Source organism: Bubalus kerabau, chromosome 7 (genome assembly GCF_029407905.1).
Source record: "Bubalus kerabau isolate K-KA32 ecotype Philippines breed swamp buffalo chromosome 7, PCC_UOA_SB_1v2, whole genome shotgun sequence".
In the NCBI taxonomy this organism is placed as follows: domain Eukaryota; kingdom Metazoa; phylum Chordata; class Mammalia; order Artiodactyla; family Bovidae; genus Bubalus; species Bubalus kerabau.
Window position 1 is genome coordinate 87,730,309 of NC_073630.1, and position 12,266 is coordinate 87,742,574.

The window sequence follows — 12,266 nt, forward strand, 5'->3', positions numbered from 1 at the left end:
GGATGATAATGCCATTTACTGGGTTATTGTAAACACCGCATAAGATAATGTATATGGAGGTGTTTTGAAAAATCTCAGAATGTTATGGGACAATTATTTACTAACATAAAGGTATCTATGTTTCATAAATGCACTATGGACCTTGTAGGAAGAGCCAATAGCAAATAATGAAATGAAATGTAACAGGGAAAGATGACAGAATCATTTATAGTTTTTTTTCTTCTTTATTGGTGGAGGCACAATTGCAAGACTGGGTCAAGTTCTCTTACTGTGAATATGTGAAAAGTTTACTTTTCTTTGGGCAAAGCCAATCACAAACACAGATGGCCTAAGGTCTCTTTCTCACCCCAGCCTTAAAAAAACCCTATTGTGCTTTGTTTCAGGGAAGATAAAACAGTTCTGGCTTCTCTTCTCTGTTGCAAAAGACTTGAACATTGTCTTCCTTGTCTGTTCAGTTTTGTCCGGTGTAATTTGTGCTTTGACAGCCCTGTGATGGGAACAATGTTGGCATGTTTATTGGAGGAATAACAACAGATCTGCGTGGATATCAAGTGTTATATGAGGATGAGGGTATGAGATGAAGTCAGAGAGAAGCCAGGTCATATCAGGTAAGATGATATATATCTTTGAGATATTAGCTACTCCTGTGTCAGACATTCTGTACCTGGTTCTCTTATCTTATCCGTTCTTTCTTATATTGAAATCATCATCTCATTTAAATTTGCTCTTTGGCTTTGTGCCTTCCAATGAAAAACAAGTCCATTTAACCCTTACCTGATATTCTTCATGAGCTGGAACTCGTGGTTCTGGTTTAATAATTTCCCAGCAGACCTTGAATATATTTTTTACATTTGAAACTGCTAGTGGTTTTGAAGCCCTAGATTTAACCTTTTCATTATATACTATACAAAGATATTCTGTTAAATATAAAATATGAAAGCAAAGGAAAATTTTATATTTTGTGCATTTCAGGCTGTTTTACATACCTTACTTGGACAACCTGGGATGTGATATACTGTCTTCTCAGTCTGGATCCATGAAATGTTTCATTTATCTGTTAAAAGTAATATGAACAATGACTTATTTTTTAATTTTCATTGTGGAGAACTTCAAATATATGTGAAAGTATAGAAAGAAAAATGAACCTGACGTACCCATCAGTCAGCTTCACCAAATATCAATAAATGACCAAATCAGTTTAATTTTACTACTACTCACATCCTAGGAATTAAATAATTACTTAATATCATCAAATACATAGTGTTCAAATTTCTCTGGATCTCATTTAAAAAAGAGATGGAATGTGTGTTAAACATGTATTTTTTTAAAATTACCTTTATACTGGCTCAACTAATTCACAAATATTCTTGAATCAATAAATTGTGTGACAAAGTGAGGCAAAAATATTTGCTTCCTTCCCAACAGTATGAAAGGAAAGAATATTGTTCTCTTATTTTGGAGAAGTAAATTCAAAGGTCCACCTGATAGAGTTTATCTTCCATGTTCAGACTTCTTGTGAACATCAATGCCACTAAACAGAAGTGTCCCCAGAAGGAGGAAATGTTTCTAATTTATTTTTGTACTATGGAAGCTCTTTCTTCATATCTGGACTGCAAACCATTTTCCCTGATCTTTCAGTTATGTGCTATTGGTAGGTTCAAAGCAGTATACATGGAAATTGCTCAGAGAAATTTTACGTAAGAGTCATTTTCTCAGCTGTTCTAGATTTAACCTAATGGATAATTTATTGCAACAGGATCTTCACAGAGTACAGGACAAAATTTGCACTGTCCATAGTTTTTATTTTGGCAAAGATAATGCTTCAAAAACAGTCACTTATTATTGGAATTGCAGAGATTTAATATATCTTTTTTCTCTGGCTCCAAAGCAGGTGGAGGTATTCATTTATTCAATAATATCTACTGAAATAAAAATACAAATTAATTAGATAGATCCATACTTTCTAGGAGATTCAACGAAGGAGAGAGATAATAAGCATCAGATCAGATCAGATCAGTTGCTCAGTCATGTCCGACTCCTTGCGACCCCATGAATCGCAGCACACCAGGCCTCCCTGTCTATCACCAACTCCTGGAGTTCACTCAGACTCACGTCCATCGAGTCAGTGATGCCATCCAGCCATCTCATCCTCTGTCGTCCCCTCCTCCTCTTGCCCCCAATCCCTTCCAGCATCAGAGTCTTTTCCAATGAGTCAACTCTTTGCATGAGGTGGCCAAAGTACTGGAGTTTCAGCTTTAGCATCATTCCTTCCAAAGAAATACCAGGGCTGATCTCCTTCAGAATGGACTGGCTGGATCTCCTTGCAGTCCAAGGGACTCTCAAGAATCGTCTCCAACACCACTGTTTAAAAGCATCAATTCTTTGGCCCTCAGCCTTCTTCACAGTCCAATTCTCACATTCATACATGACCACAGGAAAAACCATAGCCTTGACTAAGACGGACCTTTGTTGGCAAAGTAATGTCTCTGCTTTTGAATATGCTATCTAGGTTGGTCATAACTTTGCTTCCAAGGAGTAAGCGTCTTTTAATTTCATGGCTGCAGTCACCATCTGTAGTGATTTTGGAGCCCAGAAAAATAAAGTCTGACACTGTTTCCACTGTTTCCCCATCTATATCCCATGAAGTGATGGGACTGGATGCCATGATCTTCATTTTCTGAATGTTGAGCTTTAAGCCAACTTTTTGACTCTCCATTTTCACTTTCATTAAGAGGCTTTTTAGTTCCTCTTCACTTTCTGCCATAAGGGTGGTGTCATCTGCATATCTGAGGTTATTGATAATAAGCATACAAAGAAATAAATATATAAATATGATAACGAGATAGTGTTAGGTTATATTGAAAATGCAAAATAACATAATGTAGTGATTCAGCGGATACTGTTTGAATGATAAAATAAGATCCTTTTTAAGATATTTGATTGAGACTTGAAAGATGCAAAGTTGATAATCAAGGGGAGAAGAATATTCTAGATGGATTGAACAGCAGGTGATATAATCCCAGATAAAAATGAGATTCATATTTGAGGGAGAGCAGTAAAGTTGTGACTCAAGTAAAGTGAGTAAGGGAGAGTGTGTAAGTTGAGGTTGCCCTGGTAAATAGCAATGCCATTACAGAGAGCCTATTTGGATAAATTTGGATTTGGTAATAAATTTGGATGTTATTCCTAAATATAATGAATGGAGGAATCCTGACAACATGGTAACTAAACTATCCTGTATTTTTCTTCAATTCTCTATTCCAATCTGCCACTCCTGGGGGGCAGGTGGGATTGGGTTTTATAGAAATCCTACAAACAGGAAGGTGATGAGAAACTGTTTTCCATGGGTCAGGGAAGAACCTAGAGAATAATCTGAGAGTCCTGTGCAAGGACAGAATCATAACAGGCCCTGGGAAGATCTTGGCTGACAGAGGTTTGTGAATATCCAGGGATAAGTTTGACACTGGAACATGAGACTGTGTTTCCATGAACCAACAGAGGTCACGAAGGAACTGCAAAGGGGGATGAAGCTTTTTTGCTTCTGATGCTGGGAGAGTTCTGGGTAGAAAGTGGGAAGCTGGAAGACTTCCTCCTGGGTCCTTGGTGAGGCAGGAGGCCTGCTGCCCCAACTTCAGCCTACAGGATTTAAGAACATCTCATCTTCTATCTTGTAGGATTGTCTCCAATAACAAGGCAGTGACCTGAATACACCAACAAGGAAAAATGATAACACAAATAAGGAAACCCAACAACCAGAGAAAGGAAATAACAGATTAGGTCTCATCAAAACAGAACTTCTGGAGGAAACAGCAACCTAAACCACAATGACAAAAAAAAGCACTCATGCCAACATTCAGGTAGGTTAAAAAAAGATGATATAGTATTAAGAAGCACACTTTTCAAGTTAAAATATTTAGTGAGTCAATTTAAAAAGATGAGCGTCATTCTTGAGATACAAATTCGTGGCCTAAAAGGCCAGAAACAATATATACTCTAAATGGTAAAATTTAAAAAGAAGAAAACAAAGAGAAACAAAACAAAACACTTCGATCATGATTCCAAAAGTGGTTATGAATAATAGAATCTTGAAGACAGAAAAAATTATAGTAATGTAAGTAGTAGGACAAAGAGGTTCTGAATTAAAGAAAGATCAAAATCTGCATATCCAAGGAGACAGACTGTGTTTCAGGCAGATTTGATATATCAGAGGACTATTTTCAACTTTCAGATACAAAGAAACACTTCTACCAACTTCCATATTGAAGTTATATTGTTGGCCAAAATCTTGGCTTCTCTGCCCACTGAAGCTGAATAAAAAAATATGGAGACAGGGTTTGTAGGAAATAGAAAAGTGGCTTTAATTCTCAGCTGGCCGAGAGGGGAATACAGTAAGCTCATGCCTCAACAACTGTGCCCCCTCCATGAGAAATCTAGAGGCTTGTATCAGTTGAGGCTCACAGTCAGGAGTCAGTGATGAGGAACAAAGGTGTTAGGATCTTGTCAAAAACAGTCATAGGCTGGTGTCAGTAACCCAGTAATTGAGTCTGGCAGTTCAGTGACTCTGTGGCCTACTTTCTGAAATGTACCTGCAAGAGGATGGGTGTTATAAGGGTAAACAGCAGATACAGGCTGTATTTAGCAGAGTCAAAGGAAAATAGGTGTGAAGTATAGCTCCTGCAAAGTTAGGAAGCAGAAAAGCAAACTTAGTTACAGACATGCAAAGTTAGGAGAAGTTAAAGTAAAAAAAAAAAAAATAAAAAAACTAGTAATGTTCAAGCCTGCTCACTGTTCTCTTTATTTTCTTTGATCTCAGGAGAAGGAAAGACTCATTCCTCTTTTCTTCCTTGTCATTGCGACAGTTAAAATATATTAATAGAAGAAATATAATCAATTTCATCTGTAACATTTGAAGATGGAAGCTGGTGGAATAATAGCCTCATATCTGAGAGAAAAAACTGACAATTCAACAATCCTATTCCCAATCAGGACATAATCGCTCTTTAGAGTAAAAGAAAGATAGCTATGGATACTTGAAAATTCAGTAGCATAGTGTTCACACAGAGACACGTGTACCCCAATGTTCATCGCAGCACTGTTTATAATAGCCAGGACATGGAAGCAACCTAGATGTCCATCAGCAGATGAATGGATAAGAAAGCTATGGTACATATACACAATGGAGTATTACTCAGCCATTAAAAAGAATACATTTGAATCAGTTCTAATGAGGTGGATGAAACTGGAGCCTATTATACAGAGTGAAGTAAGCCAGAAAGAAAAACACCAATACAGTATACTAACGCATATATATGGAATTTAGAAAGATGGTAACAATAACCCTGTGTACGAGACAGCAAAAGAGACACTGATGTATAGAACAGTCTTATGGACTCTGTGAGAGAGGGGGAGGGTGGGAAGATTTGGGAGAATGGCATTGAAACATGTAAAATATCATGTATGAAACGAGTTGCCAGTCCAGGTTCGATGCACGATACTGGATGCTTGGGGCTGGTGCACTGGGACGACCCAGAGGGATGGAATGGGGAGGGAGGAGGGAGGGGGGTTCGGGATGGGGAACACATGTATACCTGTGGCGGATTCATTTTGATATTTGGTAAAACTAATACAGTTATGTAAAGTCTAAAAATAAAATAAAATTAAAAAAAAAAGAAAAATATATGACTAAGGTTTTTAGGAAAGCAAAATCTAAACCAGAATTGGAGTCTTTATAGAGGGGGAGATGAAGAGGAGAGGGAACAAATCGAGCAATGAAACCGGAGGGGTGTGTGTGAAATACAATGAATGTAAAATTGAAATGCTTGCAGCAGAGACAGTGTACTTTAAGAAACAGGCTAACAATACTTCAGCAGTTGCAGGGCTATCTCTGCAAACCTACTTATTAGGAATGGGAAAGGAGGACAGAAGAGGAGAGGAAACAATGCTTCAAAGCCCTATCAGTGGGGAATAGGAATGTGAAGAGAGAAGAAACGTGCAAGTATGTAGAAGGCCTCCTGTTCTTGGATTAGGGTTTAGGTAAGGAGAATAACATCTTGATAGGGATAATAATTTTTTTAATAATAGACAAATATTCATCTAACTGGGTTTCAGGAAAGATAACTTAACTATTAACTAAGTACACTGAAATTTTCAAGAAGGAAAACACAGAATGAAAAACAATGAAAATCAACAAGAATAAGGAAAAGAAACTAAAAAATACATTATTTACTTAAAGCCAACTGAAGAAATGAAATCAGGTATACTACCTGCTACAATTAATGAGAATAGATAAAGCTTTGTTATTAAAGAATCTATCAAATTGCATTCAAAATTAAAACCTAGTTATCTATTATTTAAAAAGAATCATACTTGTAAATAAAGGGATAAAAGACTGTTGAAAAGAAGCTATGAGAAAGAGATGGTATACAATTAATGTGGCACTCAATATAGAATCCAAAAATAGATCCCAGGTTATATAGGGACTTAGGATACAACAAGGATGGCATTAATTTTATTTATTTTTCAAATTAACATTAAAATTTTATTTGGAAAAATGTAGTTTAAATTAGGGAAGATCTAGGTTTATTTCATGTTTGCACCTGTGTACTCACTGTTTAAGGACCACAGGTTTGAGTTCTAAAACACAGAGACTCTTATATAGTTTATTTTGTATGATTTCCATTATAAGAGAAAAAATGTGATGTATATTTATGATTTTATATACTGCCTTATAAAATATGTTCCCAGTACAAGGGAACTTCCATTTGACCATTTATTGAAATATGTGTAAATGAAATATGTGTAAATACTGATGGATCTTGAACAGACCTATTGTGGTGATCATTTCACAATATGTATATACATGGAATCATGTTAGGCACCTGGAACCAACAAAATGTTGAGAGTGTTAAATGTCAGTTACATCTAAAAAAAAGAAAGAACTGAAACCTTTAAAATATTTTGCATGTCCAATGACTGGAAAACTTTTCCACACACTGGATTCTGATTCCATAATACCAAGACTAATTTATCCTCCTCTGCCACATACTTCCAGTGTTGATGTTCATGATGCATTCATCATCATTTTAGGGCCCTGACCCTCTTCCTCATATAACAGTGTTAATTTTCCTGTGAGATGCATAAGTTCTAGAAGCTATCTGTGCAGTAAAGAGTTAACTCAGTAGGCGTAGGAACTTTGTACATTCATTCCAAAGGAAAAGAGAGACCCTTGAGCGGCTTCTGAGAGATAACCTTTGAACCTTGGATTATCCTGCCTGAGAAGTGTCTTGTAAACCTGAGGCTTTGGGAGAAGGCAATGGCAACCCACTCCAGTACTCTTGCCTGGAAACTCCCATGGACGGAGGAGCCTGGTAGGCTGCAGTCCATGGGGTCGCTAAGGGTCGGACATGACTAAGCAACTTCATTTTCACTTTTCACTTTAATGCACTGGAGAAGGAAATGGAGAATCCCAGGGATGGTGGAGGCTGATGGGCTGCCGTCTATGGGGTCGCACAGAGTTGGACACGACTGGAGCGACTTAGCAGTAGCAGCAGCAGCAGACTTCAAGTTAACACAGTGATCTGTGAGGGATGCTTGCTTTTGTTTGCCTGGGGCTCTGGTCAGGGTATATCAGTTTCACCTCTGGAGGGGCTACAGATTAAACAGTTAAGGTCAGTCATGTGGCCACTCCATGCTTATGTGGTTGGTGACTGTCTCCCAGTAATTACACTGGATGCCCTAAGACTTGGATGAGATTCACTGCAGGTGTTGGCAATATTTCATACTTCAAGCATTTTGTGAACAGGGCTAGTAATTATATGTGGCTTATGAGTTGTTATGATGATTATGCTTAGAACAGTGACAGACACTGTTCAAAAAAAAACCAAAAAAAGCCATATAAGGGCTTGTTAAATAAAACTAAGGGTTGAGAACTGGAAAGCCAGAGTTTAGAACTTGAAAACACGTATCAAACATCAGATATGGGATGACAGAGTTAAGAGCAAATACCAAAGGGTCAAAAGGCAAAGATCTGGAGCAATAAAGAAATAAACACACAGAGATACACACAAAATGTGAAGTAGAAGGAAATTTGATTTGGTTCGGCACATAGATCCCAGTTGAAACAAAAGTGCTAGAAGACCATCTTGTTGGGTTCTGGAGAATCCTATAGAGAAGTAGGATTAGGTATGTGTGCCTGCTCAGTCCCTTCAGTCATGTCCAACTCTTTGTGACTCTATGAACTATAGGCTCCCAGTTTCCTCTGTCCATGGGATTCTCCAGGCAAGAATACTGCAGTGTGTTGCCATGCCCTCCTCCAGGGAATCTTTCGACCCAGGGATAGAACCTGTCTCCTTTATCTTCTGCATTGCAGGTGGGTTCTTTACCACTGAGCCATTGGAGAAACCCAGGATTAGGTATAGAGCCTGGCAAATAAATCTCTCCTGCCTCTTACACTTTGTTCTGTAGAATTTTTTTTTTTTTTTTAAAGAAGGAGTGGAAACATTAGTTGTTTTGGTGAAGGAAGAATGTTGTGCTTCTCCTTATGAAACGGTAGCATTTTAAATCACAGGGATAGGTTGAATTATTGAATAAGTACTGCAAACTCAACTGGCTCTCTATACTTGGAAAAAAAATACATTTGGGCTCCTACCTTGTACTAATTCTGGAAGAGGAAATGGCAACCCACTCCAGTATTATGTCTGGAGAATACCATGGACAGAGGAGCCTGGCGGGCTACAGTCCATGGGGTCGCAAAGAGTAGGACACGACTGAAGTGACTGAGAATCACCTGTACTAAATTATTTCTGTGTGGATAAAGACTTAAAAGTAGGGGGAAAAACTCCCAAGGAAATTGGATACACTTCTTTTCATGGGCTGTGAATTCCATTTGAATCAAGACCAAAAATTCAAAAAATTAAAATAAAGTCAACATAAGACCACACAAATAGTCAGATGGTAAAAAGTACATTTGGGAAGATATTTGCATGTGAATAGTAAAGAAAGTTTTAACATCTATAATTTACAGAGATATTTACAGATTAACAAGGATAAGCAAAAGACACAATAGAAAAACTGGGCAAAGAAAGTAACAGGAAATTCACACATGAGCAAGCCCAAATGGTCACTATGTAGAGAAAAAAATTCTCAACCTCATTACTAGTTAGAGAAAATGCAAATTAAATTAACAATAGCATATACTTATCAAATTAGCACAAAGTTAAAACTGTGTACCTGTTGCTGGGGGGCAGGGGGTGGTAGAGGAAGAATACTCAAATACACAACTAGTGGAAGTGTGAATTATTTCAACCCTTTGGAAAACAATCTGGCAATGTTTCTTAAAATTAGAAATTCTCATCTGATTAAGAAATCTCAATCTAGAAACCTATCAAATGTATATAAATATAAGGATGTATATACAAGGACATTTTTGCAATGTTGGTTATATTAGTCAAAACCTGAAAACAAAGTAAATAACTAAAAATACAGAAAAAATTGAATATATTGTGCTACATCCATACTGAGGAATATTATGCAGTCATAGAAAAGAATAGGTTAAACCTTTACATTGCCTTGGAGAGTATCGGTGAGATATTGCTGAGAAAAGCAAACAAATTTCAGAAGATTGTGTATAATATAAACCTTCTTCAGTAAAATACTGATAAACATTCCTATGGATTTTCTTTTCTATGTAGGCTAATTAATCAAGGAGGAGAATAAGAAAGGAGATATACCATTTTGTCGATATGAATTAATTGGAGGTAGAGTTTGGGGATGTATGTAGAGGGAGAGGAAGGAGTGGGAAAAAATAGGGAAAAAAGCAAAAGGAGGATTGAACTTTAAAAAAAAATCCATTTATGTGTTTTACCCTATTCTTCCACTTACATAAATTTTACTTTTATTTTTTATGTGTACATCTTTATATAAATATGAATGAACTTGGACATCTTTGGAGGGTTTTAAAGCTGGTAAGTGATGTGATTTGATTTTCATTTTTATTGTAGGGAGATTAGGTGAAAGCAAAGAAGCCAGTTAGGAGGCAAGTGTAGGGGTTTAGGCAATAAAAATAATAGGGGCTGCAATTAAGGAGAAAAATAGATAAAGTTATATTTTGGTGATGGAGTCAATAGAATGTACTAATTTGTTGATTGAGAAAAGTGTTTCTTTGTTAAGTGTTTAGGTTGAGCAGGTGGGTTAATTTTGGTGTTATTTACTGAGAAGTGTAAGGCAGGAGGAGAAACAGGTCTTGGGGTAAAGATCTAGAGTTCCCTTTTTGGAGTCATCAATATTGTTGGCTTTTAAAATTTGGATGAGGAAGTTAGAGGGAGTACAGACAGAGAAGAAAGGAGATGAAAGGAAGAGGTAAGAAAGAGAAGGGAGGAGGTGAGGATTGTCTGGAAAATGCAGAGGGGATCACCTATATTTAGAGATCTACAGATGATAGTGTACATGCATGGTGAGTCACTTCAGTTATGTCCAGTTCTTTGCCACCCTATGGACTGTAGCCCACCAGGCTCCTCTGTCCATGAGATTCTCCAGGCAAGAATACTGGACTGGGTTGCCATGCCCTCCTCCAGGGGATCTTCCCAACCCAGGGATTGAACCCACAATTCTTAGATCTCCTACATTGGCAGGTGGGTTCTTTACCACTAGCGCCACCTGGGAAGCCCTACAGATGATAAGGAACCACCCAAGGCAGCTGGGAAAGGCAGCTAGTGAAGAAGAAGGAAAAATGAAGACGGATGTGTCTTAGACACCAAAAAGAGAAAAGGAAGAAGGAAAAAGATAATAATGGGGCTAAGCTCAAGTAAGAAGTGACCATCAGATTTGGCAACAGTGAGGTCTTTGGTGACTTCTATAAGAATAATTGAATGGGGTAGAGAGAAAGAAATTCTAATTGGACAGGGTTAAATTGAGAACAGGTGACAAGGAGGTGGAAACAGCACAGAAACCTAAAATTTTCAACAAAATTTTACTGAGAAGGGGAGAAGGAAACTGTTGCTGGAGGAGGAAAGAGTCAAGAGCAATCTTTTTAGATGAGAGTGTGTGAGCTAGCTACTGATATCACTGAAGAACAGACCATGAAATACTGTACTGCACTCTGAAAGAGCAGTATCTTGTTTCCTGTAGAAAAGAAAGTGAAAGTCATTCAGTTGTGTCTGACTCTTTGCTACCCCATGGACCATACAGTCCATGGAATTCTCCAGGCCAGAATACTGGAGTGGGTAGACTTTCCCTTCTCCATGGGATCTTCCCAACCCAAGGATGGAACCTAGGTCTCCTGCATTGCCAGCGGATTCTTACCAAACGAGCCACCAAAGAAAATCCTATGAAAAGAGGGAATAATGCAACTACTTATATGCTCAGAATAATGCACCTGTTGTTAGCTCTCCTAGGCTGCAGAAATATTTCTGCTTATCTACCTAAGCTATTTCATCACTTTTCTTCTCTCGCTCCTTCCTAACCCCCTTCCCCCTGACTTTTTATTCTCCTATTTCCCCAAATATTATTTGAATATGAGGGAAAGTTTGGGGCAATTGTACAGGGAGCATACCTGTAGCTGCAAAGTAAAGACACAATGACAAAATTCGTACCACAGATTGTGATTTCTGTAGATATTCAGAGATGGGAGACAACATTTTGAGTTGGAGTGGTTAGATAATAGCGTCCTAGAATTGATAGTAATAAATCCACAGATTCATGGATTTAAATCTATAAACCACCTTAATCTTAATTAGTCCTGTTCTTCAAATAAGTAAACAGAATCTTGCCCAAGCTAACTACTTATGTAATAGAGTGATTATGCCAGAAATGCAAGCAATATTACTTCCTATATTTTCCAGATGGCTAGCTGATTGTCCTAACAATACTGAATTTGAAATAACATCCTTATCATAAACTAAAGGATTGTACTGAATTTTTGATTAATTTGCACAGGATTGACATAATTAAAATAAAGTTACATGTTTTTTCCCCTTATTTATTCTTTTATATTGTTTAGCAAGATTTCATATTTTTATTCATATAGATTGTTTATAATTTGTGTTAGTTTCATTCATGTATATTATATAGATTTTGTTGCTATTAAGTGAAGTTTAAAAATAATATTTATATTTTGTTACTTTTGGTAATTAAGAAAAATATTACTTTTTATATGTTGGTCTGGTAATTGGCCACCTTACAAAACTCTACAGTTGATTCTAATAATTTTTCAACTAAGTCTTTTGAGTATTTTAAGTATACAGAATACTGTCAGTAGGCTTCCCTGGTGG

General features: G+C 37.2%; 1 protein-coding gene across 1 annotated transcript in view; it reads right to left on the reverse strand.

The window, feature by feature from the left end:
• LOC129657931 (transmembrane protease serine 11C-like) overlaps window positions 1–12,266 on the reverse strand; it is a 68,829-nt gene that overhangs the window by 32,009 nt on the left and 24,554 nt on the right. The window contains exon 4 of the mRNA XM_055588698.1: window positions 987–1,054. Within this exon, the coding sequence (XP_055444673.1) occupies window positions 987–1,054 (68 nt within the window). The remainder of the gene's footprint in view (window positions 1–986; window positions 1,055–12,266) is intronic.